Here is a 25039-nt window from a genome sequence, read left to right as displayed (position 1 = left end):
GCGCTTTCCCCGATCGGATGCGCGTTAGGAAGCCGCGCCTCAGTGGTGTCCTCTCTTACGTGTCCCATTAGAAAAGCAGGCTTCGGAGAATTGGTTCCTGGCCCCAAGACTGCTGGAGCTGGAGCCCCAAACCTAAGGGAGCACCTACCTATGCCTCATTCTGGCAGATCCCAAGACCGCAGCAGCAAGAGAACCAGCTGACTGGAGGAAGAGGAGGAGAACCATCTGACCTCCTCCTGACTGGAGGAGGAGGATGCATGATCAGTGGCCATTTCCAGAAGACATCCCTGTGTCTGATTCAACCATCCCTAGCCCTACCCTTCCGTTGGCGGCACACCCCTCCCCACACACCTCCTGCGTACCTGCAGGAGACTAAACTTTCCCCCTTTCTCAATTAACAAAGAGCTAGGAACCTAATAGGCTATATAGTAAGATAAACCTCCACAATATTTAGGTATACATTTACAAAGAGTTCTCACAATCATTTCCTTTAGTCCTCACATCAACCCTTGGGGGATAAGGAGGTCAGGAATTAGTGTCCTAATTCTCAGCTATGAAACCTGAGAGACTTCAATGAAATGACTTGCTCAAAGCCTTGCCGCTAATCACTGGCCATTTTAGTCCCCATTAGCAATCCCAGTTCCCCCTTACCCTCTGACCTTCCCATCACCCTGCAGTCTAGCCTCCCTCCAACACCCTTTCCTATTCATTTAACATTCACCAAGCACTTTGAGACAGTTTAATCTCACTTTACCCTCAAAACAAGCTTGTGAGGTAGGTAGGACAGGCATCATTATACCATTTGGGAGATTAAGTGGGAAGCTATGGCTCAGAAAAGTTAAGGGATTTTTGTCAAGGTCTAAAAGCTAGTATGGGCCTCTGGTTTCAGCTGTGACGTGGAAAGGCTAGTAAGGAGTAAAGCAGCTGAGAATAGACCTTGAAGATTACTCTGCGGTTCCCCACGTTGTCCTTGACTCCCATCCCTGGTACAGTCTTCAGGCAAGATTCAATGCAGAGGCAGCCAAGAGAGCACCCTTCTCTGTCCTGGGGCTGCCCGTGCAAGTATGAGGAGGAAGGGAGGACGCCAGATCAGTAACTGTCCGCTCAGGACTGAAGGTCAAGTCCATCGTCTGCAGTTACCTCACCCTGAAGACTGACGCTTTGAGTGCATGATTCCAGAGAGATGGTTGGATCCAGCCAGTTCACAACACTGATAGTCCCCAGCGACACTCTGGGCCCCAACAGATCACCAAGCCAAACACACTCCATGGACACCAGATGAATCAGTAAGTTCACATTGCCTAGGCCCAGGGATTTCTGGCAACCAGGGAGGAGCCCGAGAGCTGCTGCACCTTGGGGCCTCTCGGGGACCCAGGGTCCCTTGGCTGCTCAGAGGAGAAAGACTCGGCCCTTGCCTCAGAGAGAAAACTGAGGGTCAACAGCTTTTCCTGGCAGTGCCCAGAAGCAGCAACAGGGCAGAGGGCGAGGAAGAAGACTTCACTGCACTCCCCCCAGCTGGGGTTACATCCCTGCACCAGGAAGTCTCAGCATACAGTAAGGTTTTTTGCTCGTTGCTTCTTAACCACTAATGATGGCATAAAGGTCTTCCGGAGGGTTTGGCCTGGAGGCCTTTCAGGGAGGTCCCTTGATGCAATCCTGTGGAGAAAGAAAGGAGGCACTAGGCTAGGAGGAAGAAACAAAGGTAACGATGGTCCCAGAGTTGACCAAGCATTGTGGGAGGCCTGGGGATATTGACAGGGATAATCCCCCCGTGACCACCCTGAAGGCGCCAGAATTACTCAGTATAGACCCCTACCCCCCAACCCCCGGCATCCACTGTGGCATGCTGTGTGCCCTACCTTGCTTTCCTGGGGAAACCCAGGGAGGTGACCTAAGTTTCAGCTTTGAGGGGTGAGGGCTTGCTGGGCTTATATGAGGATTTCCCATCTTTTGGTCCTGGCTCTGCCACCGTGTGGCCTCGGGAAAATGACTTCCGTCCCCAGCCCAGTCCTCAGCCTCCTCGTCCATAAACGGGGTGCTTTAACCACTTTCTGTTTCTTCCAGCACCCTCTCCAAGACTACGTGTCTCAAATTTTGCAGGGACGAAGATAACAACTGGCAGCGCAATCTTGGCATCCTAGCTCATCAGCCTCCTCCCTCTGCCCTGGACTGGGCCACAGGACTCACCTGGGGGCAGAGCCATCAGGAGGGGCAGCGGCTTCAGCAGGTCGAGGGCTCCTCCACCGGATCCGGTTGAGCAGGACCTTGACCTTGTTCCAGTGGGAGAGATCCCGCTGAGCAGAGGGTGAGAGGGTCACCCAGGGCCCCTCCCCCAAACGTACCCCTGACCAAGCTCCCAGAGATAGCTGTCAGCACAGCCAGGACAGATCACCTGTTCCAAACAGGAATCCTCTCGTTTTCTAGCACACATCCCAACCACCCCCGACCTCCACCGCATCCTGTCACCTGCCCCCACGTACATCCCTCACCTACCCTGTGCCCCTGGGAGGATGGAAAGGTGTGAGCTGGCTCTGCCAGGGCCTCTGACAGCCTGGAAGGGCTGGCGCTGGGCACCCCTACCTTTGGGGGTGAAGCTGTGCTTGCTCCTTCGGAAAGAGAATCCAGTTACCCAAGGCCAGGAACAGGAAGGCACTCATCAAGCCCAGAGCTCAGGGGGTCTGCCTATGGGGACCTGGGCAGGCAAGATACAGACAGAGACACAACTGCGCCTCACCTGTCTCCTCTGTCTGGCTGAGCCGCTCCCACCGCCCGTGTACCTCACTGCCCGGGGCGTGAGAGGGTGGAGGTGAAGGCGCCAGGGCCGGCTCCTCCTCTTTACGATCCTGTGCACAGGAGAGATGGGCTTTCAGGGCCTGGCTAGAGGGCTGAGGCTGTTCTGAAGGGAGTCCTGGTTCCAGGGGTCCCCCCCATCCTCTGCATCCCCCACTCACCTGCCTGCCCGCTGGCCCGACTGCCCACAGCTCACTCACCCCAGGGGCCCTCTGAGTCTGCAGCTGCAGGCAGAGCTGCTGCAGCCTCGCCATCTGCTCCAGCACCAGGCACAGGTGTTCCAGGTAGCGAAGACCCTGCCCTGGGAGGCAGGCCCAGGCTTCAGGCCCCAAGCCCCCCACCTGTGGGACGTAGTGAGGTAGGGGAGAATTCTGAACTCAACCAGACTCGCACCCTAAGGGGCCAGCAGATGGGGGCAGGATGAGTGAGAGGAGGGACGCACACCCAGCTGGCCTCCCAGTGCCCAGCCAGGCAAAGTGCCGGGCAGGCCCCGGACCTGCCCACCTCCACACAGCTGGGGGCGGGGTGAGGCAAGACATTCTCACACAACACATCCATGAGGCGTAAGGGAGAAGAAGTTGGGGGGCGGAGGCATCTCCATCCCACGCCTGAGAGTTGGCACTCACCACCTCTGCTTCTTCCAGGCCTGCCTCTAGGACACTCTCTGCCTTGGTGGCCTCCTGTCCTCCTGCTCCAAAAAGGGGCATTTCATACTCAGAGTTGCTTGGCGGCTTTGGGGAGCGGTAATGTGACAAGCTGGCAGAGGAAGTCGGGAGCTGGCGGGACCGCTCCAGCACCTGCTCCAGCTTACGGCTGGCTAGAAGCCGGCTTAGGCGGGCAGGAGGCTCCATGGCACCCAGGGCCAGGGGCTCAGCGTTCTGCATGGGCTCAGAGTTCAGAGAGTCTTGAGAAAGGCCCGGTGAGGTGGCTAGGGACCTGTCCCCAACCACCATCTCCACTCCTGAGTCCTGGGAGGCCAGTTGGAGAAGCGGCACCTGCCTCCCAGGTGCTCTCAGCCGGCCATGCCCCTTGCAGGAGTCTGCCGACCACCCCGGAGCGGCATCCGGGATCCGTCTGTAGGTGCTGGTGACTCCAGGCACTACACAACCACGTGCCAGGTCCTCGCCAGCCCCATCTGCAAGGAGAATCAGTCATCAGGCTGGGCAGGCTGCCCCAACACCCCCGGTATTCCTGGCAGCTGGAGACATTCCCTGAGGAGTGTCCTGGGCCAGAGGGGACAGGAGGAGACTGGTTGGCCACAGCCCCGCCCAGATCTCTCTCCAACCCTGGCTGGGAGATGTTAGAATGGGGTTCCCTTTACAAAAGTAATTGTTAGTGATATCTGCCTTGGAGGGGGGAGCACTTTTTCTTCCAGGGAGCCCTGTGCTCCCAGCCCCTGAGCTTGGCCTAAGACCTCTGAGCCATAACTGGGGAGTGGTAGCCTCTTCAAGTGCTCCCCATGGGGAAGTATGACTGTGCCCTAGCCTCAGGGAGAGGGGAAAGGGCGCAAAGAGGGAAGCCTGGGCCCAAACTGGCATCAGGATGCAAAAGGAAGTCCATCCTGGAATTCCTGGGGGGAGATGGGTAGTAAAAATAACAATCGCTATAACCATTTTGGACTTTTGTTCTTTTAAGTGAGAAACAGAAGGTTTTGGAGAGTTGAAAAGGAAAAACTTAAACGGAAGAAAGGGAACCAGGCGGGCAGGAGGAGAAACAGCGTGATCGCCCATTCACTGTCCTCTCCCACAGCTCTCCTGGCCTGTGCCAGGCTCTCCTGCGATCTGGGTGCCCCGACTGTAAGGATGCAGAAACGGAGGCTGGAGACGATGGAGGGCCGCCTTCGTCTCCCTGCCCGCCACGCGGGAGAGCTGGAACGGGATGCCAAACCAGGCCCCTCTGGGCAAGGAAGTCGACCAGGAAGTCCACCCCTGCGCGGCTCCTTTGGAAAGGGGTCCGCCGCCGCGGAGAGAGCTTTTCGCAACTGCGGGCTGGAGCAGGGGCCGGTCAGAGGAGGATCCAGACCGGGAATTAGAGGGAAGTGGACTCGGAGGAAAGGGGATGGAGGTGGCGGTCGGTTTAACGCCAGAAGCCAGAGGGTCTCCAACGGGCAAGGCGCGATCCCCCGGCCCTTCCTAAGGGAAGCGGCGAGGAGGGCGCAGCGAGGTCGGGCGGGCTGTGCCCGGTGGGGCGGGGAGCGCAGACAGGGGCCCGGGCACGGGAGTCGGCTCCAGGCCAAAGGTCCCGGCCGGCCCCGGGGTGGGCGACTCACCCCGGCCGCCCAGCGGCTCCACGGCGAAGACGCGCCGCCGGCCCAGCATGGCCCCAATCCCGGCCCCGACACGGCGCCCCGGCCGTGGCCGCTGCAGCCGGACGGAGCGATCCCGGCCGGCGTCCCCGCGCCGCTGTCGGGTGCGCGTCCGGACCTGGCTGGGCGAGGCCCCCGGACACTCCCAGCGGGGATGGGGGAGGGACGGCGGGAGGGGTGCGCAGGTGTGCGGGCGCTCGGAGAGGGGCCGCGGGGGCGGGGCCTGGTCCCACCCCCCCGCCCCCAGTGCCGGCGGGGCGCGGGCCCCGATCTGCCGTCCTTCGGGCCCCGGGCGGCCCCGCACTGCCGACCCCGGACGTGGAGCAGGGAGCCCTGCCCGGAGACGCCGTCTGGTTCGTGGCGCGGGGTCACCCCGCCCTCGGTTTCCAAGCGGGGTCTGTCTTCCTGCCGCCGAAATGAACCCGGGCGGGGATGAGGGGCGGCGGCGACCGGACGCGAGCGCGGAAGGAAATGGAGCCGCACGTGCAGGCGGAGGGAAGAGAGAGGACCTGGACACCGGCGTACCCGCGCTCCCGGCTGTGTGCCTTGGGGCAAGTCACTCAGCCACTCAGAAACCTGGCGCGATCAAAGGGGGAAGTGACTCCCGACACAGGAAGATCCTTTCCAACAACTGCAGAGCGCCTTGGGTTCTGGGCTAGATCTGAACCCCCTCCTCGTCCCACATCTCTTCCTCACCCGGGTACCCTAAAGCTGGGGGCTGGCGCGGGGGGAGGGGGCTTCAGGATCCGGGGAAGTGAAACAGCGGGGACAGGAGGGCAAGCCTGAGGTGCTGGAAGTGTAAATGCTCTCCGGTCTCCGCCCCCGAACTCTTTGGGTCCGTGGGATTCCACCCCCCAACCACCCTGACAGGGGGCCGGCAGCCCAGGCAGACACTGACAGTGAGACAGCCTGGTGACCAGATGGGATGGTGGCCTCTAAGGAAACCTCAGCCTCCTGAGGAAGGCGACCACCAGGCTGGAAAACTCCCAGTAGGACCTAAATTCCCTGGAGGGAGATAAGGGAGCTGGCGGACGTGCAAACTTGCACCTGAGCCTCTGGGGGAGGGGCCGGAGCTGGAAGTGGTTATTGACTGGGAGGGAGAAGACAGTCTGCCCACCTCCAACTCCCTCCTTCCCTTCTGCCAGCACCCTACGCAGGAGCCGTCAGCAATCAGAGTCACGAACTACAGCATTCTAACTTCTGGGAAACAGGCCTACAGCTAAGCCCGGGGAAGAATGAGAGCCTCTCTTAACACCTTGATTTTTCAGGCCAACCTCTTCCCTGCTAGCTGCGGGTTCTCTGGGTTGCCGCCTCCCAACCCTATCCTCCTGGAAAGCACTGCCCCCCCCCGCCCCCCCGCCTTCCTCTTTCCCAGGTACAGAGAGGGAAACCTGGGCCTGGGGGAACTGCTTTACCCAAGTCCAACAGCCCGTGAAGATCCCACGCCAGGCCTCCCTGGGGAGGAGAGGAGGAGGGCTGGCCATCAGGTGGCTTCCTCCCTCCAAAGTCAGAGGATGGGGAGGTAAAGTGAGGGACCCTTTGCCAGATCTTGTCCTGAATTTGGAGAATGTAGGGCCAGATTCCAAGCAGTCTCCGTGGTGACTCTGGGGCAGGAATGCATCTGGAGCAGGAAGCCCAGCCAGCAGGAATGCAGTGTCTCAGCACGAGGCTCTGTGTGGGCTCAAACCACACACAGAACACACACACACACACACACACACACACACACACACACACACACACACACACACACGGCACACTCCCCTCCAGGCCATTCTCCCCTCTCCATGCAGCTGGGATCCCTCGCAGTTGAGGGCCAACATGTTGCCTTCCCATCCGCCTTCTGCTGCCCTGACTGTGGCAGGCCCAGGCCAGGAGCTGGGCCAGGCCTTCACTGCCCGGAGGGCTGTTTCTCCTTCACCCCATCTTCTACCAGAGGAGAATCATCTCCCTCTGAGTGATGCTTCAAGGAATGGGAGGGGCAGCACAGCCACCCGCTCGCTGCCCAGCTGAGGGGTGAGCAGCTACCGTGAGTTCCTGAGACACATGGTAGCCCAGCAGAGTCATCCTTCAGGCTGAGGCCAGGGATGCTCGATGCCTCCCAGCCTCCATGGGGAAATCCCAGCTTCAGGAAGCATGTTTCCTGCCAGCTCAGCGCTGAGCTAGGCCCTGTGCGAGAAAGGGCAAAGCCAAGAGCCTAGGGCAGCTCCTGCCAGATTAGAGATGGCTGGAAGCTGTGGTGACCTCCCTTATGGCCTGGAAGGGAAGGGCAAGCGCACCCCAGGGCAAACCAGAAACCCAGGAGTCAGGCTCCTGGCTCATCCTTTGCACCCTCCCCTTACTGCTAGGAGCTCTTAGACACAGCAACTTAGCCTCCCTGTCGTTGCTTTCTTCATCTACACAACAAGCATGACAACAGTACCTACTTCAGAATGGTGAGGACTGGAGTTTAAAGCACTTTAGAATTATCTATTGGTGTCACTTTGGGAAAGTCGTTTTCTCATCTCTAATAGAAGCCTGTATCAGACACTCTCTCAGGTCGCTTCTAGCTCGAATCTGTCATCATTTCTGAAGTTATTCCCCAAAATGAAGAAAAAGTAAAAAGGGCACAGCACTGGACAAATAACGGCCGCATGTTTGGGCGGTGCCCCCTCCCCACCCCAGCACGTCTGGGTCAAAGGGGGTGGGTGTACACAGCTGGGCAGAGGCCAAAGGCCTCCCCCAACCTTCTCTGCTGACAAATGAGATGGACTAATAACTCCGTCTTCCGAAGAAGTTCACCCCCAAGCTCGGGCTAGTTGTGTGGCTGCAGAGAGCTCTGATGCTGAAACCCTCTGGCCCCGGGGAGGAGAGCTGGCTGACACAGAGAGGTGGATTTTAGCTTGAACCCCCGTCCACTCTTCGAAAGGCATTCAACAACTCACTGGCCTACCCATTTCCCATAGGCCTCCACTCCCCCTTGGTCCTCCATTCCTTAGAGCACTGCTAGCCCAGCATGGTTTGTTACAGGCGAAGATATGACCATATTAAGATTCTAACACACCCTTTTCCAACCTGTCACTTACCTGCTGAAAATTTTTCAGTGTCCCCAGAGCCGCAAGGAGAAATTCAAACCATATCTTGCAACATTCAAGGCTCCCATCTTCCTTTCCAATCTTATCTCAGTGTCGCTTTCAGCCGCTGCCCTAAACTGATATGCCACTGGCACTCAGCCCCTCACTCTGCATTTCTCTCCTCCATCTGTCTGTGTCCTTTCTTCCTCTCACACCCACGGCCCCTGCTCTGAACTCTCAGGGCGCTCCTGTCTGTTCCACACGAGTTCTTTACACTCACTACCATGTAACATTATTTCATTCATGCCATCTCAGTCGCTGCCACTTGACTATTATCTTTAGCAAAGCCAGAAAAGTGCTCTATCTCTGTACTCCCACTGCGCCAGGACCTGAGAATTTACAGAGTGAATCCCCTTTTCTGAGCATTCTCCCCGCCAAGGGCTACACCTGACACTAGGTGGCGCCAAGGAGCCCATCCCACTTGGGACCAGACAGCTCTGGCCTGACAACTCCTGAGCCGCAGACAGCCTTGATCTTTCCTATGAAAATAAAGACAGCCATCCAGGCAAAAGGTGAGACAATTATAGCAAGGTGTAAATTACATCAAGGTGCCTGGGGAGGCAATACTACACAGTCTCTGCCAAGATTCCTTCCCAAAAGAGCCAGATAGCACAAAGCACCCTCTGAAGCCCAGCTTTGATCTTTTCCCTCAGGCTGAGTGGACGATAAGGTAGGTCTAGAGCACACAGCAGCACCCATGCACCTTTCTGAAGTGTCCTCTGGAATTAGGACTGGGAGTGATGGGTGAATCAAGCCAAAAATCTGGCAGAGGACCACTGTCCCCGTGCCTAGCGGCAGCTTTCAAATCAACCACCAGCGAAGCCAGCTGGGGCTCCCAGGGAAGGGGCAGGCAGACCAACCCTGGCTTGGAGGGTGTTGGTCCTCAGGGTAGGGGCGCTGCAGGGTTGTCCCTCCCAGGGAAAGCTAACTCACAGCCCTGTCCAAGGTTACTCCTGGGATAAGCTTTCTCAAACGGGTGCAGACAGAATCAGGCAAGCACAGGAGGTTCTTTAGATGTTGCCCCCTCTCTGGCCCACCGAGCTCCCCTGGGTGCGTCAGCAGGGCAAGCAGCCTCCATACCAAGTAAAGCAAGGGGCACAGAGCACCAGCGCAGATACTGTCTCACGGAGACGGGCCTGGGCAGGAGTCTCAGGGCCTGCTTCCTGTTTGCTGCTGGCCCTCTAGCATCCCTTCCCCTCTCGGGCTCCCAGTGAGAAACTCATTCCTCTACCAGGGATCATCCCAATAAAACACACATCTTTAAAAGAGGGTGCAGGAAGAGCACAACCCTCCACTAGCAGGAGTGGGTGTCTTCAGTCGGGAGTGTCACGTGCTGAAGCATCTGGTAGGGTGGAGGTTTGAGGGAGGCGGAAATAAGAGGGGAGAAAAATTGTATGTAGGAAGACTCTCCACCCAGTGGTAGGGAGAAGCTCATCCCCAGGGGCTGGGGCAGGGAAGGAGAGAAAAGAGGGGCACCTACTTTATTTTGTCCACGTACAGTATATATTTATAGAGCTCGTATGTTGAAAACTTTACACAGTGAATACCTGTAGCCTCTGGCCCAGCCCTCTCCTTCCAGATACTTCTCTCCATGTCCCAGCCTGCTGAACCCCTGGTACACAAAGGTGTCCAAGGCAGCACCCACTTCGCACTTTGACACAGAGCCTGTCCAGCAGGGGGACGCGAGGGTATCCAGCAGAGGCCTGGGAAGGTGAGGCTGCCCTCACCCACAGCACAGGCAGGTCCTAGCCTCTGGCCTCACTCAGCGAGGAGGAAGGGGCCTCACCAGCCCCCATCGCCTTTCCAGGCCAACTTGATATTGGCGCGGCCCGGGTGCGGAGGTGCCTACAGAGTGGAGGGCGGTCTGAGAGCACAGCCGGGCGCTCAGGCCTGGGAGTTGATGGTGCGCGGTGCGGAGTAGCGCTGGCGGGCGTGCTTCTCGCAGTACAGCTCGTCCCCCACCCAGAAGTGCCCTCGCATCTTCAGGTTCAGCCCACAGTCAGCGCAGGTGTAGCAGCCCGGATGGCGGTACCGCCCCTCCTGGATACGCACGGCCTGGTTCCTGCGGGGTGGGGGTGGGGGGGGGCAGGCACAGGGAGGAGAGAGCCATTAGCCTAGGGGGGAGGAGAGAGGGGAGAACACCAAGCACGAAGCCACCATTCCCATTCTCAGGGAACCTAGTTTCCAGCCCAGAGTCAGGACCCGGTGAGGTCCCAAAATCTCAGTCACTTGACTCCCCAGGCCTGCCCTCAGGAGTCTCCGTTCAACAAACCCCCAGCCCACATCCCCGAAACCCGATTTTTAAAAAGTCATTCCTCCCACACACAAAGGCAGACAAGCACCATCCTGAATCTTGTGGATTGTTAATAGAGCGGTGATTCTCAAAATGCGGTCCCAGTGCCAGGACCCACAGCATCACATCACCTGGCGATGAATTGGAAATGCAAGCTCTGGGGCTAGGGACCTCCCGAAGAGGAAACTCTGGGGGTGTGGGCCCGAAATCCCTCAGAGGTCCAGCTGCTGATCTTTGAGAAACACCGTATAGGACCCCTTCCTTGGGCCGGCACAGCAGTGCTGGGCAGTGTCGCGTTCTGCACATGACACACGGAGGCCCATGGAGGCTAGGGATTTGCCTGAAATGAGTCATCTGGCCCTCACCACTGTGCACGGAAGAAATTTATCGGGGGGGGGGGGGGGGCAGGGTTCAATTTTCCAGAGAATGTGGCCGCCTTGTAATGAGAAAAATGGGCCTACCTCTGGAAAACGCATCCCCTTCCAAAGAGGGGGAGGAGGAAGTAACAGCAAGAGTTTCCAGGAGGAGGCACCTCATCCAGAGGCAGATCTGCAGAGGCTTTGAGATGGTTGGAGAGAAATCGAAAGCAGTAGCATTTCTTCCTCCTCCAGGGAGGCAGGGAAAGAAACCGAGGAAGAGGAGAGACAGCAGGGAAGAGCCAGTGCAGGCACCCTAAGAGGGCTGAAGTGACCCCTGAGCCCATCACAGATCCACTGTAGCAATGCTCCCCGCAGGGTCCCTGGCTAGTGGAGCCATGCAGGCCCCTCCTGAGAGCGTCCTGGCCCCTGGCCCCCGCCCTGCGGGGTGTGCCCTGCCCCCCAGGCCGCCAGCACTCACGCGATGCTGGCGCTGCACTTCTCACACGTGTGGAGCTTGGGTGGGATGGCCAGGGCCCTGGAAGTGGGCCGGGAGGACTGGGGGTTCAGCGAGCTGGGCAGGAAGGCGGGTGTGCCACCTGTGGGGGGTGGGGGATGAGGGTGGGGAGGACAGACAGACACATCAGAGCTCGCCCACGGCAGTGCCATCAGGCTGTATTTTTGATGCCCGCTCCACCTCCTCCAACACAGCTCCAAAGAGACCCTTGTCAAAGGTGCACTTACAAGCGGACCTCTAAAGTAAGCCTGGGCATGAGAGGGGGTCATGGGGGAAGGAAGTGATCACCCCAGATCCTTGGCTGAGGTTGGTCAAGGGCAGGGAGCAAGCTAAGGCAGCCTGAGCAGTGTCTGCTTGGTGTCTAACACGTCAGGCCAAGCAGGCATTTCCTCTCTCCTGACCCAGTGATGATGATACCAAGAGATGATAATAATAGATAATAACAGCACCACAGCACCTCTGTACAGTTTCCAAGGGGCCTTCACGTGCATCATTGTGCCTGAGCCTTGGAACTGCACTAAGATGAAGCACGGATGTTATCAGGTGTGGTCCCCATCTGTAGCCGAGGACCCCGTGACTCCAGGGGCGAAGTCACCATCTGTCTGCGCTGCCCTCCCCCCACCCTTCCGCCTCTCCCCGCGCCCCCTCCCAGGGCCTGCCGAGGCCTCAGGGTACTGATGGACAAGCTCTGCTCCAAACCTTCTCACCTTGTCTCCGAAACATCAGAGTTGGAACCAGCCCCGAGGTACCAGTGATTGTGCCAGTCAAATACTTCTGACTGTCCCATCCTTTCTCTCCCTGATACCACTGCCCAGGCCAGGCCCTCCTCATCTCTCCCCTGGACCATGGCAGTGCCCCCCTCACCCCCTACTCCCCATGCACCCACACGAACTCCTGAGGCACGGTCCACTTCTTGGGCAGCTGGGCAGCCAGTCTTCCCAATAAACAGAGTTCCTGGCGGGGCAGACGTGGGTCCTGACCGCCTTCGATCTCCACACAGCACATGACTGGTCCATCAGACAACTCGGCAACTTCTCGAATGAGCAACTGGACGGCTGGCAGAAGCCTGTATCTCTGTTGCTCACTTCGGCACCTCACACACCCCCTGGCGTTATTTAACAGGTCCTCCTGGGTTGGGACGCTCCTCAGGCCTGGCACGCGAGGCCTCACAGCCAGGACTTAACCTTCGTGGCCACCGTCCACGCAGCCAGGCCCCAGTGTCCTGTCAGTCCCACCCCAGAGCCCTGCGGCTCCAGCCTCCACATTCCACACTGCTCCCGGCCACCGTCTTAAGGCCATTTGTGAAAGTCCTGATCTTTCTTCAAGGGCCCAGTCAGATTCTTCTTCCTCCATGAAGCCGTCCTCGGAGACCCAGTACACACCGCCCACATTTATCGTTCCCTTGGCACTTCCCCTGATCCCAGCCAGCACCTCTGGGTTGCACCCCAGTAACTCCTACCAGACCGTAAGCTCCTGTAGTGCAGGGGCTGTGGCTTCTACGAGTCAGAGCCCACTCCCATGATGAGCACTTAACAAATACTGATTTAATAACATGTCCAGTCGGGGGTCCAGCGTGTCCTGGGGGAACATCCCTCTCCTACCCGAGCCCCCCAGGGGCTCACCTCTCTCCTCAGCCTCTAGGGCTTCCTGCAAGAGCCGAAAAGAGCTGGACTGCCGGGGGGCCACCCGTGCCTCGCGATTTTCCTGCAGCATTTTGAAGACTTCTGAGTCCTCTCTCAGGAGGTGGCTTTCCCCTTCCGAGGCCACGCTGCAGGGATGGGAAGGAGGCAGCCAGGAGTGAGGGCCCCGTTCCCAGGGGTTGGGATGAGCATGAGTGTCCCGGGGGGGGGGGGGGGTAAAAGGGATTCTGGGGGCCAGAGGAAAGTGGACGGGGGTTAGGGAGGGGGGACCCCCCCATCGCTCTCTGGGAAGCCTGTCTCCTGCCCCTCCCAGGCCCTCCAAGATCCCACCCCACCCTCCAGAACTCACTGGTACCTGAGCCTGGGGCTGGAGGAACGGGGACCTGGGGAAGGCGGCGGCGGCAGAACCAGCACAGCCGAGTCGCCAGCACGGCCCAGGCCGGCCTGCGGGAAGGAGCGGCACCAGGGGAGGAGGAGTCAGCGGCCGGGCCTGGGGCCAGCACACCCATCTGGGCAGCCGAACCCAGCTGTTCCCCAGGCCCACCACCAGGGGGCCCCCGGCCCTCGTTGACCAGTAGCCCCACCCAACCAGCTCGCAGAACCGGGGGTCAGCAGCCGCCCGCAACGGCTCCTGCTGAGTCCCCGAGGGGAGGGAGGCCAGCGCCCAGCTCTAGAAGGGTGAGCCTGCTGCCCTAAGGGGACTGGGCAAGGGGCAGGATGAAGATGAGCGTGAGGGGCCACCATGGCTGTTCCTCTGCCATCTCACACGATGTGTTTGCAAAGATGCACACTGGAGCCTGGCAGGCAGAATGAGGAGAGAGAAAGTAAGCTGACCCTTTTGCAATGAGGAACGGGAAACATAAAGGGCCAAGACCCCTCTTGGAGTCAGGGCTCAGGCCGCACAAAAGTCCTGTCTCCTACACCCTCTGGTCCTTCCTCTGAAATGGCCAGGGTCTGGGCTTACCAGCCTCTCCCGGCTGCCCTGGAAGGTCTGGTCCTGCCCCACAGAGCCTTGGGGAGCCAGGTCCCCACAGCAGAGCCCCCTGCTCGATGTGTGCTGTCCCTCTTGGGCTCCTACACCTGTTCTCTACCTGGAAATCTTGCCTTCAGTCTCCCTGTTTTCCGGCCTGCACTCTGCACCCTCCCCTACTCTGCTCCCTCTCCGTGGCCAGCCCCAATGGAAAGGACAGCCTCAGAGACGACCAGGCCAGCCAAGGTGCACCGGCTGAGGGCATGGTCTCCTGGAAAGGAAAATGCCCTCGATTTTAAAGTTCAAAGTTGCGGATGAATTATGGGGTCAAGTGGAAAAGCTGCATGACTTCTTAACCTGAAAACAGAAACTTCACAGAGCTAAAAAAAACAGCCCTAGGGACTTCCCTGGCAGTCCAGTGGTTGGGACTCCGTGCTTCCACTGCAGAGGGCAAGGGTTCGATCCCTGGTTGGGGAAGTAAGATCCCACATGCCATAAATAAATTTAAAATGTGGGGTTTTTTTGGTTTGGGGTTTTTTTTTTTTGTTTTTTTTTTTGCAGTACACGGGCCTCTCACTGTTGTGGCCTCTCCGGTTGTGGAGCACAGGCTCCGGACGTGCAGGCTCAGCGGCCATGGCTCAAGGGCCCAGCCGCTCCGCGGCATGTGGGATCTTCCCGGACCGGGGCACGAACCTGTGTCCCCTGCATCGGCAGGCGGACTCTCAACCACTGCGCCACCAGGGAAGCCCTAAAAAATGTTTTAAAAAAAAATTTTTTTTTTAATTAAAAACAAAAAGCCCTTAGACCCTCACCCCACTGGCCCTCTTGCACTAGCCTGCATTCTTCTTCTGTTCTTGGGCTTCTACAGGTAAGGGAATTAAGGGTCAGAAAGCAAAGTGGCCAATCCAAGCCACCTGGGAAGTGGGAGCCAGGGCTGGGAGTCCACGCCTAGGCTCCTGGGTGCCCAGCTGCTTCCATGCGGTCAACTCAGGAAGGACAACTGGCACCAGGTACTCAAGAATGATGTCCCATCTCGCTGTCCTAGACAGGCCAGCGTGTGCCCTGCACAGGGGCACCGGCCAGCCGGGAGGGAGGGCTGAAATCCACCCTGACTCCCTTCTCAGGCCAGGTCCTCATGCCGGCCAGAGGGACAGGGGTTGTTTTCACTTTACGTCTGCTCACCCAAGTGTGTGCCTCTCCAGAGGGGGCAACTTCCGGTTTCTGTGAGGTCTGTTGATGTTCTTCGCCCTGGGCCCAGCACAGCCTCAGCCCGCTCAGGAGCCAGCAGCAAGGCCATGGCCACAAGAGCCTGGGGCAGGGGCACCTCATCTGTAGTCACCTCTGCCACCTTTCTCCTGCCAGAGCACCTCACCCCGGTGGAGGGGAGCCCAACGCCCTTAGTTGGAGTAGCTTCACCTTTCCTCTCCCCACCTCCCTCACAGTCACCTGTAGGTGACACCTGCCTTCACAGAAGCGACCTTTCATCTCTAGATCTAGAAAAGCTGCTCACCTGTCCATCAAGAGCTGTCTCCAGCCATCCCCTCTCAAAATGTGTTGGGGGGATGTTAATAAGCGATTGGCAGGGGGATCCCCGAAGAAATTCTGCAGTTAAGTAAGTTCAGGAAATTAAACATCTTTCTTCCTCACAGGCAGGACTTTTCAGAGCCTTTAAGGTGCTCAAGTGCACCGTGACTCCCAAGAGGGAGCTGTGGGACCCGGTGACTCCCACCCCGTCTGACCACAGCCTCATTTGTAGAACAGAATGCAAGCTTCACGGGGTTAGGAATTTCTCTGTTTTTCCACCTATGCATCCCCAAAGCCTAGAAGGGTGCCTGACACAAAGCAGCTGCTCCACAAATAGTTGCTGAAAGAATGACCAGGGGCCTCAGGGTGAAAGAAGGGAATTCAGAGCGTCGGGTCTGACTCTGAGGCCCAGAGAGTGGAAGGATGCCTTGTCCAAAGTGACACAGTAGAGGTGGGACTAACCCAGGTCTCCCTGCCACCCAGCTCAGGGCTCCCCTTCACACCACATGGGTGGCCCTCAAATCTGTGCGTACATCAGATCCCTGAGGGCTCCTCAGAACAGGGATGGGTGCCCTCGCCCCGCCCCTCACCCCTGTGTCCGATCCAGTAAGTCTAGGCTGGGGCCTGAGAACTTGCATTTCTAACAATTTCCAAGGTGCTGCTGCTGGTTTAAGAGCCACTCCCTGTCCCACCCGCCTCTCCCCTTTGCCCCGGTTTTGAGGAAGGAGGATAGGGTGGACCAAGCTCATTCCCAGCTGATCTCAGCCCGGAGCTCTCTGGAGAAGGCCCCCAGGCCCCAACACGCCAGGTCTTGCTTGTACCGTGGAGTTCCCACCTCCCCAGCTCATCGTTCTCTAATCCGAAACCTACCCCATCCTGCCTCTGACATCCAGCAAAATTCCTGACAAAGCTTTCTCAGGCCACCCCAGCCCACACTCAGCTGTCCCCTCCCAGAATGCCTCCTGCTTTTATAATTAAGATCATACTGCTTAGTGCTTAATTTCCCCAAAATTGTTTTGCATGTTTATCTTATTTCTGCCACTGCATTTTTAATTCTTTAAAGACGGGATCTCATTGAATACATACATCTCTATGCCCACGACTCCTGGAGGGTCACTGGGCAGGCCAACAGAGGGTCACCAGGGAGCCACTACTATGCAGCCCCCAGAGGACCCTGTTCTTTCCTTCTCCAGAGCCCCCAGTTTCTAGCACCCTCCCCCAGTCATCTCCAAAGGCTCTGCTTTCTGGAATGCAGAATCTACCCGAGGTAGGATTCCAGCAGCTGGGCCTCATCCCCTTCACCCCAAAGGCTGGACATGCCCCCACTAACTCTGCCTCCAGCAGCTGTGGTCCAGGACTCTTGGCCGCCTCACTCCTCACCTCCCCACCCCCGCCCTTAGAGAGGAGACATACCACCAAGGCGGTATTGGGCTGCCACTAGTGGACAGTGGGACCTGGCAGGGTGTCCAGGGGAAAAGGGCAGGGGAGGGGGGCAGACAGAGAGTAAGCCAAGTGCAACTGGAGTCGGAACCACAGGCCAGCTGGTGGTTCTCTGGTGGTTCTCGGGGGCTGAGTCAGAGGAAGAAGAGGGGGAATGGGTGATGGGAGCTGGGGGCGGGCATGGGGCTTGGAATGGGGAGGAATGTGTTCAAGAGATACAGCCAAAGGGAATCATCCCAACAACAGCAGCTAAACTATTTCGGTCCCAGCCCAAGAGAAACACTTGAGAAGGGAGGAAGCCAGCAGGAAGGGGGGAGGCCGTGGCGGGTCTGAATGTAAGAGGTAGAAGGACACCTGGGCCTGGACGGGTAGGGCCGGTGCAGTGAGTGTGACCCTCACCGGAGCTCTGGCCTCCCGGCTCCAGAGAGGAGCGTGCCTATTACCAGGAGACCGTGGTGCTGGCCGCCTAGGTGGGACCAGCCACATGCAGCCCCACGGGCACCACTAGCAACCAGCCAGGACAGGAGGCTCTCTCCTCCCCTCAGGTATCCTCACCTTTCGGCTTCCGGGGCGGCCCCTGTAGGACAAGTGGTCAGCAGTAGTGGGTTCCGGGGAGTACGCCAGGCTCTGGAAACTGAAATGGGGAAATGAACAGTGTGTGCCGGGGGCCCCGCCACCAGGCTGCCCCGGGAGACAGAGGTGACCCTAGGGCCCCCTAAACCCAGCTACAGAGACTTTGAGAGGCCGGCTTGGACCTGGTGGCCAGGGGGCCCGCCCGCTGCACTCACCTGTGGCTGGTCACCACCTCTCCCGCGGGGGCCTGGGGGCTGGCCGGGGGCAGGGTGGAGAAGGGGCTGCCTGGCCGGGGGCTGAGGGAGGCCTGGCTGGAGCAGGAAGACCGCAGGGAGGACTGGCTGTCGGTGTGTGTCCTCCTGGAGCCCTGCGGAGAGAGGGGCCTGGAAGGACAGGGCCGGGAAGAGCAGGGAAGGGGGCCCCCCATCACTTCAGGGTGTGGGGCTCCCAGCAGGAAGCACCGTCCTACCTGGAAGCGAGTGGCCAGCACTTCGGGGGAGCTTTCCCCGTTGGTCTGCCCGGGAGAGGCAACCTGAGGCCTGAAGAGAGGACAGAGGGAGACAGAGTGTCACCGGGTTCTCAAGATTAGGAACATGTCCAAAACATTTGGACATCGGGTAGCCAACTTTTAACTTTGTCAAATTCACAACAAACAACTGTCCTCAACGACCACCATCATTTCTTAAAAGAAAGGACAATTTAGCACCAAAAAGTAGAAAGGACATCATTTCAGCAAAAAGTTCAATAAATTCAAAATTTCTTTAAGAGCTCCTCACATCATCACCCCTCCCCCTGCCTCGCCTTTACTTTTCCTTTTCTAGTCTTTTTTTTTTTTTTGGTGGGGGGAGCATTTCATCCGGACTTTGTCACTGGTCAGCATCAGTTTGTAGATTGATTTGGACTGCTGATTGCACATAAATGATCCTTTATCTTTCACCCCTGGAGAAACTGAAGCCCAGAGAGGGAAAGTGAGTTGCCCAAATTCCTAAAGGCTAACAATGGCTGGGCCAGCTGCCCCCTCTGCCCAGGGGCCTGTCCCCCATCAGCTCCGCCTTTGAGAGGATCCCTCCCTGTGATTTCCAAAGTCTTCCCCCCTCACCCCACCCCCTGTAAACCAGAGGGTAGAGCCAGCCCCGCTTCCTGCCACAAAGGCAGCTGAAGGACCTAGAGAACAAGGCGGCCCAGCTCCCCTGATAATCACCAAGGCTCCCCCTCCTCAACTCCCCAGGGACCGCCCCACCCCCACCCCACCCCACCGCCTCCTCCAAAGCCCTGCCCAGTGGAACCTGGCTGAAGTCTCGAACAGGAGGTGACTGGAGGGCTGGGAGCTGCTGAGGGTGAGGGATGAGCCCACCACGTCCCACTACACGGTTTCTGGATGTCTGACTGCCTCCAGAGAGGTCAGCAGGAACCTCAGTCACCACACGCCACACCAGCCACAGCCTCAGCCTCCCTCCCCGGGGAGAATTTAGGGCCAGAGCAGGGGAGCTTGGGCCCTGGCTCCGCCCAGAGCACTGCTTCCTGCCTGGGGCTTTGAGCGCTGGAGAGGTCTCCCGGGGGTGGGTTACTGGGGGAGGTTAGGAAGGGTTTGGGCAAAAGAAAGAAGAGACGGGGAGCCTTGACCTGCCCAGCGTGGAACTGGAGGCCTGGGGGTCCTCGGCCAGGCCCACCTCTCTGATGGAGCTGGGTCCCTCTTGGAGGGACCCGAGAGGAAGTGATGGTGTCAGCAGCTCCCTGCCCCTCCCCCGCCCCACTTTGCAGCTTCTTGTAGATTTTGGTCCCCTTCCCAGATGCCATGAGCTATTCTCTACCCTCCTCCTCTGGGTCCCACTCCTGTAAACACTCATGAGCCAGACTGGTACAAAATAGTCACTGAAGGGGCCGGGGCCGTGAGAGCGTCACAGGAGACGGGAGCCAGGTTCTGCAGTGACGTAGGGCGGCAGGGGCAAGGAGAGGGCACGGAGCAGAGGTACCTGACTCAGGTTCAAGGCCCGCCCAGAGGGCTCTCCTGGCTGGGGAATCTCCCAGCATTCCTGCCCCGTGACTCACTGGGATGCCCCACCCCCAGGGAGCCACCTGCTCCCACCCACACCCCCAGGCTGAAGTCCTAGGAACCTGGGAATCTGCCTTCACCAGCAGGGCCCAGAGAGGCAACTTGGGGAGCAACGGAGTGGTTCTATGGGGAGTGAGCCCCCAAACTCCTCACCACCCCAGGATCTGAGCAAAGGTTCTCCCCCCCACCCCTTGGAGGCAGGGGCCCGGCAGACCCAGCCTAAGGCCCACCTTTCTCCTCTTCAACCGACTTCACGCCCACTCCCTGTACCCTGCACACCTGGGAACCAGTCAAACCCAGGTGTCCAGGTGGCTGATGCCAGCCTGCTCTGCCTGTGAGTGCACGCCCGGCTGGGCACAGGGACACCCCTCAGCCCACCCTGCTGCAGCCCCAGAGCTTGGGACCTTCTCACGGATGAGCCATGAGGGCCCAGGAAGGCCAGGTTGGAGCTGAGAGCAAGGGGTGAGGGCGGCCACTGTGCAGTGGGCTGGCAGAAGGCAGAAGAGTGCCGGCAGGCCCAGCAGAGGTGGAGGACCTACCGGTCCAGCTGCAGCCTCAGCGGCGAGGGGCTCTGGCGGATCTTGCTCTGGGCCTCAGCATGGAGCATGCTTTTCGCACTCTCACCATTGATGGCCACAATAATGTCACCAGGCCGGAGGTCGGCAGCTTCGGCCTTGCCCTCCTCAGTTACCTGTAGGGGGTGAGGAGCAGGTAGTCTGAGGTGACACTCAGGTAGGTAGGGATGGAGAAGAAGGGATTTCCTTGTCCTGCCCAAGAAACACAGAAGCTGGTGTTAACCAGGCTGGCCTGCATCTCCCTTTAATATCTCTCTCCCTGCCTGCCGGTGTCCACCCAGCCCATCAGCCAATCCCCTCCAAAAGCTGGAGTGGCAGCCCCCTGCCGCCCACCTCAGCGCTGGCCTTCTAACGGGGCTCCCCGAAGAACGTGTAATGGCAGAATTTCAGGAACTGTGCTTGGAAATACTTCTGGATAGAGAGCCCTGCCCATGCAAATCAAATCATGGCTGCACGCAGGCCCTCTGCGTGAACACTCCCTGGCCTGGGCCTGGGTCAGGGGAAAACTGTCAAGAGCTTGGGGCTCCTGTTCTAATAATCACCCAGAATGGCTGCCAGCACGTATGGGGTTAGTGGCCAAGGAGAAAAGAGAAGGCCTTGCGTTGGGCCCAGCTCCCTTTCACTCTCTAGAAGCCTGTTTCTGAAGTGGCCACCACATCCGCATGGCAACGGGGCCCCAGCCCTGCCCACGCCAACAATCCCAGAAGCAGGCCTCTGGCTTCAAAACAGAAAAAGAAAGGTGTCTGTGAGGACCAAGTGGACGCGGCAGACTCTGACTTTGGGGGTACCTCCCCGTCTCCTGGAACTAGCCCTTACCCTGGTCACCACGATAGGCGTGTGGAAATCCCTGCCGCCGGAGATGCGGAAGCCCCAGGGTGCGGGTCCCACCAAGTCCACCGTCAGCGCCATACCTGAGGGAGAGAGGTTGGAGAGATGGAGCCTGCCCCTCACCCCACAAGGGACTCTGTGAGGTGGCAGAAGCGGGTGACAGGTCCCCGGAGGAGCCAGTCAGGGGCTGGCGGTGGGTGGAGGTGGGTAGAGGAAGTGACTAACCTCTCCCGCGTGCCCCAGTTCCACTTCCCCCCCACCCTGGGAAGTCAGGACTCCTGAGTTCCCCCTTTGCCCCGTCTTCGGCAGAGCGGCGGGGTGCTACACAGGGGCTTGCTGAGAACAGGCAGGCGGGCGGGCGGGGCTGGCAGGTGGTAGATGTCAGCATTTCCTCCCTCTCCCCTTCTCCACCATCAGGGTGAAGTCCCCCTAGTGCTTGTTTCCGGTCCCCAAAACCGACAGCACAAGGGACTTCCTCCCCACTCTGGGGGAGGGCAGCGCTCGGGGAACAGAGGTGACAGCACAGAAAGGGGTGGTACCACCACGTACTCTCGAGTACTTGGCTGGGGACGGGGCAGCTTGCCCACGTGAGGCCAGGGTCTTCAGAGGGGCCTCCTGGCTGCCTGCCGCGCCCCTGGCCGTGTGGTCCAGGTAGGCAAGACTGGGCTTCCCACCTCCGCCAGCGGTCTGCTGCCCTCCCAGCAGCTCCGGCAAGAAGGACGGGCTTATCTGCCAAGAAGGGCACACCCACCACCGGGCGCTGGCCAAAAGGGCGAGCTGACTGATGCTGCCCGCAAGCTGGGGCCCCAGGCCTCCCACCCACTGCCCCTCCACTGGGCAAGGGAGTGTCCCTGTAGACCAGACCCATGTAGGATTTCCTGACCCTCTAGCTCTGGAGTCAGGAGCCAACCCAGGCAGGAAGCTGCAGTGCCAGGCTGGGCCACCGCCCTACCCAGCGCCCACCCTGAGGCCGCCCCTGGGGAGGCCCACAGACTACAAACGCTGCCCGAGTCTATCAGGCACACTGTGGCCACTTCCCGCGTCTAGGAGCCTGGGGAGAGGGCGCCTGGGCGGACGGGGCTGTCTGCCCTCTTCCCGGCCCTCCGGCTTCCCCTTTTGCCCAGGCCCAGCCTCTGTCCCTCCCGCAGGCCCCAGGTCGGCGCTGGCGGCTAGCAGATGCCTTGGATTCCCAGACCTTTGAGCCGGCCAGTGGACTCCGCTCCGGGGACCGCGGGGAGGTGCCCAGACCGTCGGCCCGGCTTGCCCACTTCTGGCTCCTTCTGAGCTCCGAGACCAAAGTACCCGCGCACGCCGGGGGCTGGAGGAGGAGCACCCGGGACGGGAAAGCCCAGCTAGCGGGGGGCGCCGACCGCAGGCGAGGCTGCGGGGAGCGGCCGTGCGCGGAGGAGAGGTCCGGGAGCCGAGCCGGCCGCGGGCGCGCAGAGCTGCGAGGGCGCCGGGGCCGGGGAGGTCGCCGGCCGTGCGGACCGCACGCAGGTGGGCGCGCTCACCCGGCTCCCGCTCACCTGTCGGGCTGGGCGGCCGGGCCGGGGAACGAAGGGAAGGAAGGAGGGAGGCGAGGAGACGCCGCCGTTCCCGCCGCAGCCGTCTGCCCGACTCTGGGGAGAGCCCGCCCGGGACTCCGGGACCTGCCTCCGCCCATGTGATCCCAGGGCCGCCCCTGCCGCCGCCCCTGGCCAGGGAGGCCGCCTCCTCCGCGCAGCTCAGCCCCGGCGCTGCCACCTGGCCCGCGCCCGCTAGGGCCCCGGGGCTACTCTCCCGAGAGCCCACTAGAGGGCGTCCTCCCCGGGGTGTCCCCATCCTCTCGAGGTCAGGGGAGGTGACCTGGTGACGGGTCCGGAGTCCCACTTCGCAGACAGCTGAGCCTGCTGATCCCCGAAGCTCGCCCAGGCCGCCTGCGCGCCCCCTCCTTCAAAGGGGCTCTGGGCTCCCCCAACCCCAGTCCAGGGCCGGGGAGGGGGAGGGGGAGGGCAGGCTGGGGCTGTCTGCGGTCGGCCCGCCCGGCTCCTCCGCCCACTCCAAGCTCCGAGGCTGGCGCAGATGCAGCCCCGCCACCCATAAATCCCAACCCAGAGGCCGCCCCTCCGCCTTCCTGCCTGGCCAGCGCGCTCGCGGGGCGGTGGCCGCGGACTGCTGCGGCGCTTTGGATGCGCAGAGCTTCCCTGCTTGAGATGCGCCGTAAGCCTGCTCCACTCAGGGTGACATGCCAGGCCCAGGAAGAGATGAAGAGAGACTCCGGCTGGAAGTGACCGGGCCCCCTCCTGGGCTACACACGTCCCTTGCGGGCTGATGCCTGTTCCGTTCCTGGCTGCCCTCCCCTCACCCTTTCGGCTGCCCTGCCTGCGGCCTGCCGCTACCAACAACCACCAATGGCCCTGATCCCCCTTGCCCCCAGCCCTCTGCCAACCACCTGGATCCCCGGCTCTAGGGATCAGGAGAGGACAGCCAAGGAGAGGCCCCAGGTGTCAACTCAGAACCATCTGGCAAATGGTTCCCCCAGAGCCAAACCTGGCAACCCTCACCCTGGGGACCTCAGGGCCCACCAGAGCCGGCTTCTCCCATCTCCCTCTGGTTTCCACTTCACTCTCTGTCAGGCTGGCCTGTTTTCAGGGGAGGCCACCTGGAGGCACAGCTGTAACTTGCCTGCCTCAGGTGTGCGTCATTCCCTCTGAGTTCTGTCTGCAAGGTGTGCCCTCACCATCCCTCTCGCCTACCTATGCCCTGGACCAGCCTGCCTCCAATGCAGCTACGTCCGCTGTCCTCGGTGTGTGTAAGCCACACCCTCTGTCCTCGGTGTGTGTAAGCCACTCTCCCACTAAGAAGTTCCAGAGGCCTCCTGGTGTGGCCTCTTCGCCTGATGCACCTGTTCTGCCTCCCCAACTAGACTGGAAGTCCCTGAGGGAACAGGAAGCTGCAGGTAGGGCAGGCACCACTGCCCGGGGTGGGGGGGGGGCTGCCTCTAATGCCAGGTCTGCCTCTTCCCAGCTGTGTGACCTCGGACAGTTTCCTCAGCCCCTCTGGGTCTCAGTTTCCCCTGTGTAAACTGGGGATGATGCACAGCTTACCCTCCCGTTGTCCACACTGCCCTCCTTTTAAAGCTGCCCATTCCTCAGAGGGCAGGGTGGGTTTTGTTTGGCGTGTTGCTCCATTCCTGGAGTGTTCCATAATATTTTGTTGAAGGGATATTGTTTGAATGATCAAATGGATTAATTTCCCTTTCCTCGCCGCCCATCCCCATCCTGCCAGTTTGTAACAGGGACTCAGTTTTGCACCCCTTTCTGCTCAGACTTCGCCTTGGAGAGTCTCTAGAAAGATCTGCAGGCTCATCGGCAGGATTTCTGCTCTGTGGGTTGTGCAGTCACAAAACTCACAGCAAAGACAAAGTCAGCCGACCCCAGGGCATGTCCCTGTGGGACAGAAGGGCATACGGTTCTGCCCTTAGCAACTCTGTGGCCAAGTGACTCACCTCACTGGGATGAGCATCCCCGGCGACCTAAGGTCCCTTCTGGCTCTGATCCCCCCCTCCGCCCCTCCCACCTCATGCCAAGTCAAAGCAGAGAAGGGGTCATGTACAGGCAGGGCATAGGGTTGATTTGCTGCAGAGGCCCCAGGGCCCCACCAAAGAGAGGGTGTGGAATTGGTTTCTGCCCTGAGGAAAGGAAGTCTCAACCCTGAGGTCCTTTTTGAGGGCATCAGGCAACTTGAAGAAGCTGAGATGGGGGATCAGGAACAGGCTAGCAGGTTCATGAGGAATGGTCACTTCCATGGCCTGGGCTGGGCCTGCCAACCTAGCAACAGACCATGGTGGGGACTGGGGTGGATGGAGAAGTGAAAAGCAGGTCTTGTTCTTCAACCTGCTGTTTAACCAGCAGTGGAGCCTGGGCCGCACCCAGGCACGAGGAGCCTGCCAGGGACCTGCCACAGCCCTGTCATTCACAGGCCCCTCCCACTTGTCCTGATAGAATTAGCCACCATCGCCTCTTTCCGCCCACCTGGGGCGCGGGTGCCCTAGGTGACAGGCCTAGATGACAGGATTGCCAG

At 59.7% G+C, this 25039-nt stretch overlaps 2 protein-coding genes across 18 annotated transcripts; both read right to left on the bottom strand.

The window, feature by feature from the left end:
- Positions 1-725: 725 nt before the first annotated feature.
- C6H8orf58 (chromosome 6 C8orf58 homolog) lies at positions 726-6366 on the bottom strand. Of its 11 annotated transcripts, none has more exons than XM_032636234.1 (7): positions 5060-6366; positions 3417-3925; positions 2991-3131; positions 2735-2843; positions 2494-2606; positions 2188-2294; positions 726-1656 (listed from the first exon to the last, which is right to left on the bottom strand). In XM_032636234.1, exons 1-7 carry the CDS (start codon positions 5106-5108, stop codon positions 1545-1547), a joined length of 1140 nt encoding a protein of 379 aa, XP_032492125.1. In that variant the 5' UTR covers positions 5109-6366; the 3' UTR covers positions 726-1544. The 11 variants fall into 11 exon arrangements, with proteins under 11 accessions (XP_032492125.1, XP_032492126.1, XP_032492130.1 ...); XM_032636235.1 differs by having other exon boundaries at positions 2188-2270; XM_032636239.1 differs by having other exon boundaries at positions 2581-2606; positions 2991-3091.
- Positions 6367-9661: 3295 nt separating this feature from the next.
- PDLIM2 (PDZ and LIM domain 2) lies at positions 9662-22898 on the bottom strand. 7 transcript variants are annotated; one of them, XM_032635515.1, is made up of 11 exons: positions 22504-22898; positions 21527-21706; positions 20966-21060; positions 20114-20265; positions 17991-18060; positions 17737-17888; positions 17504-17582; positions 13364-13458; positions 12997-13142; positions 11339-11456; positions 9662-10270 (listed from the first exon to the last, which is right to left on the bottom strand). In XM_032635515.1, exons 1-11 carry the CDS (start codon positions 22796-22798, stop codon positions 10093-10095), a joined length of 1560 nt encoding a protein of 519 aa, XP_032491406.1. In that variant the 5' UTR covers positions 22799-22898; the 3' UTR covers positions 9662-10092. The 7 variants fall into 7 exon arrangements, with proteins under 7 accessions (XP_032491406.1, XP_032491413.1, XP_032491408.1 ...); XM_032635522.1 differs by lacking the exon at positions 22504-22898 and adding an exon at positions 22173-22310; XM_032635516.1 differs by having other exon boundaries at positions 9666-10270; positions 13370-13458; positions 22504-22888.
- Between the last annotated feature and the right edge of the window lie 2141 nt (positions 22899-25039).

This window comes from Phocoena sinus, chromosome 6, assembly GCF_008692025.1.
Source record: "Phocoena sinus isolate mPhoSin1 chromosome 6, mPhoSin1.pri, whole genome shotgun sequence".
In the NCBI taxonomy this organism is placed as follows: Eukaryota; Metazoa; Chordata; class Mammalia; order Artiodactyla; family Phocoenidae; genus Phocoena; species Phocoena sinus.
This window is presented reverse-complemented; position numbering and strand designations above follow the sequence as displayed.

What these genes read in the sequence shown, in the direction of transcription:
- C6H8orf58 (XM_032636230.1), bottom strand. Translation starts at nt 5,108, where the DNA reads ATGCTGGGCCGGCGGCGCGTCTTCGCCGTGGAGCCGCTGGGCGGCCGG. An exon ending in CAGCCAGACAGAGGAGACAG is followed by an intron (nt 2,607 to 2,734) that starts GTGAGGCGCAGT and finishes CTCTTTCCGAAG; the next exon opens with GAGCAAGCACAGCTTCACCC. An exon ending in CATCCTCCCAGGGGCACAGG is followed by an intron (nt 2,295 to 2,493) that starts GTAGGTGAGGGA and finishes CCCTCTGCTCAG; the next exon opens with CGGGATCTCTCCCACTGGAA.
- PDLIM2 (XM_032635515.1), bottom strand. Translation starts at nt 22,798, where the DNA reads ATGGGGACACCCCGGGGAGGACGCCCTCTAGTGGGCTCTCGGGAGAGT. An exon ending in CTGAGGCTGCAGCTGGACCG is followed by an intron (nt 18,061 to 20,113) that starts GTAGGTCCTCCA and finishes TCCTCTCTTCAG; the next exon opens with GCCTCAGGTTGCCTCTCCCG. An exon ending in GAGGTGGTGACCAGCCACAG is followed by an intron (nt 17,583 to 17,736) that starts GTGAGTGCAGCG and finishes TCCCCATTTCAG; the next exon opens with TTTCCAGAGCCTGGCGTACT.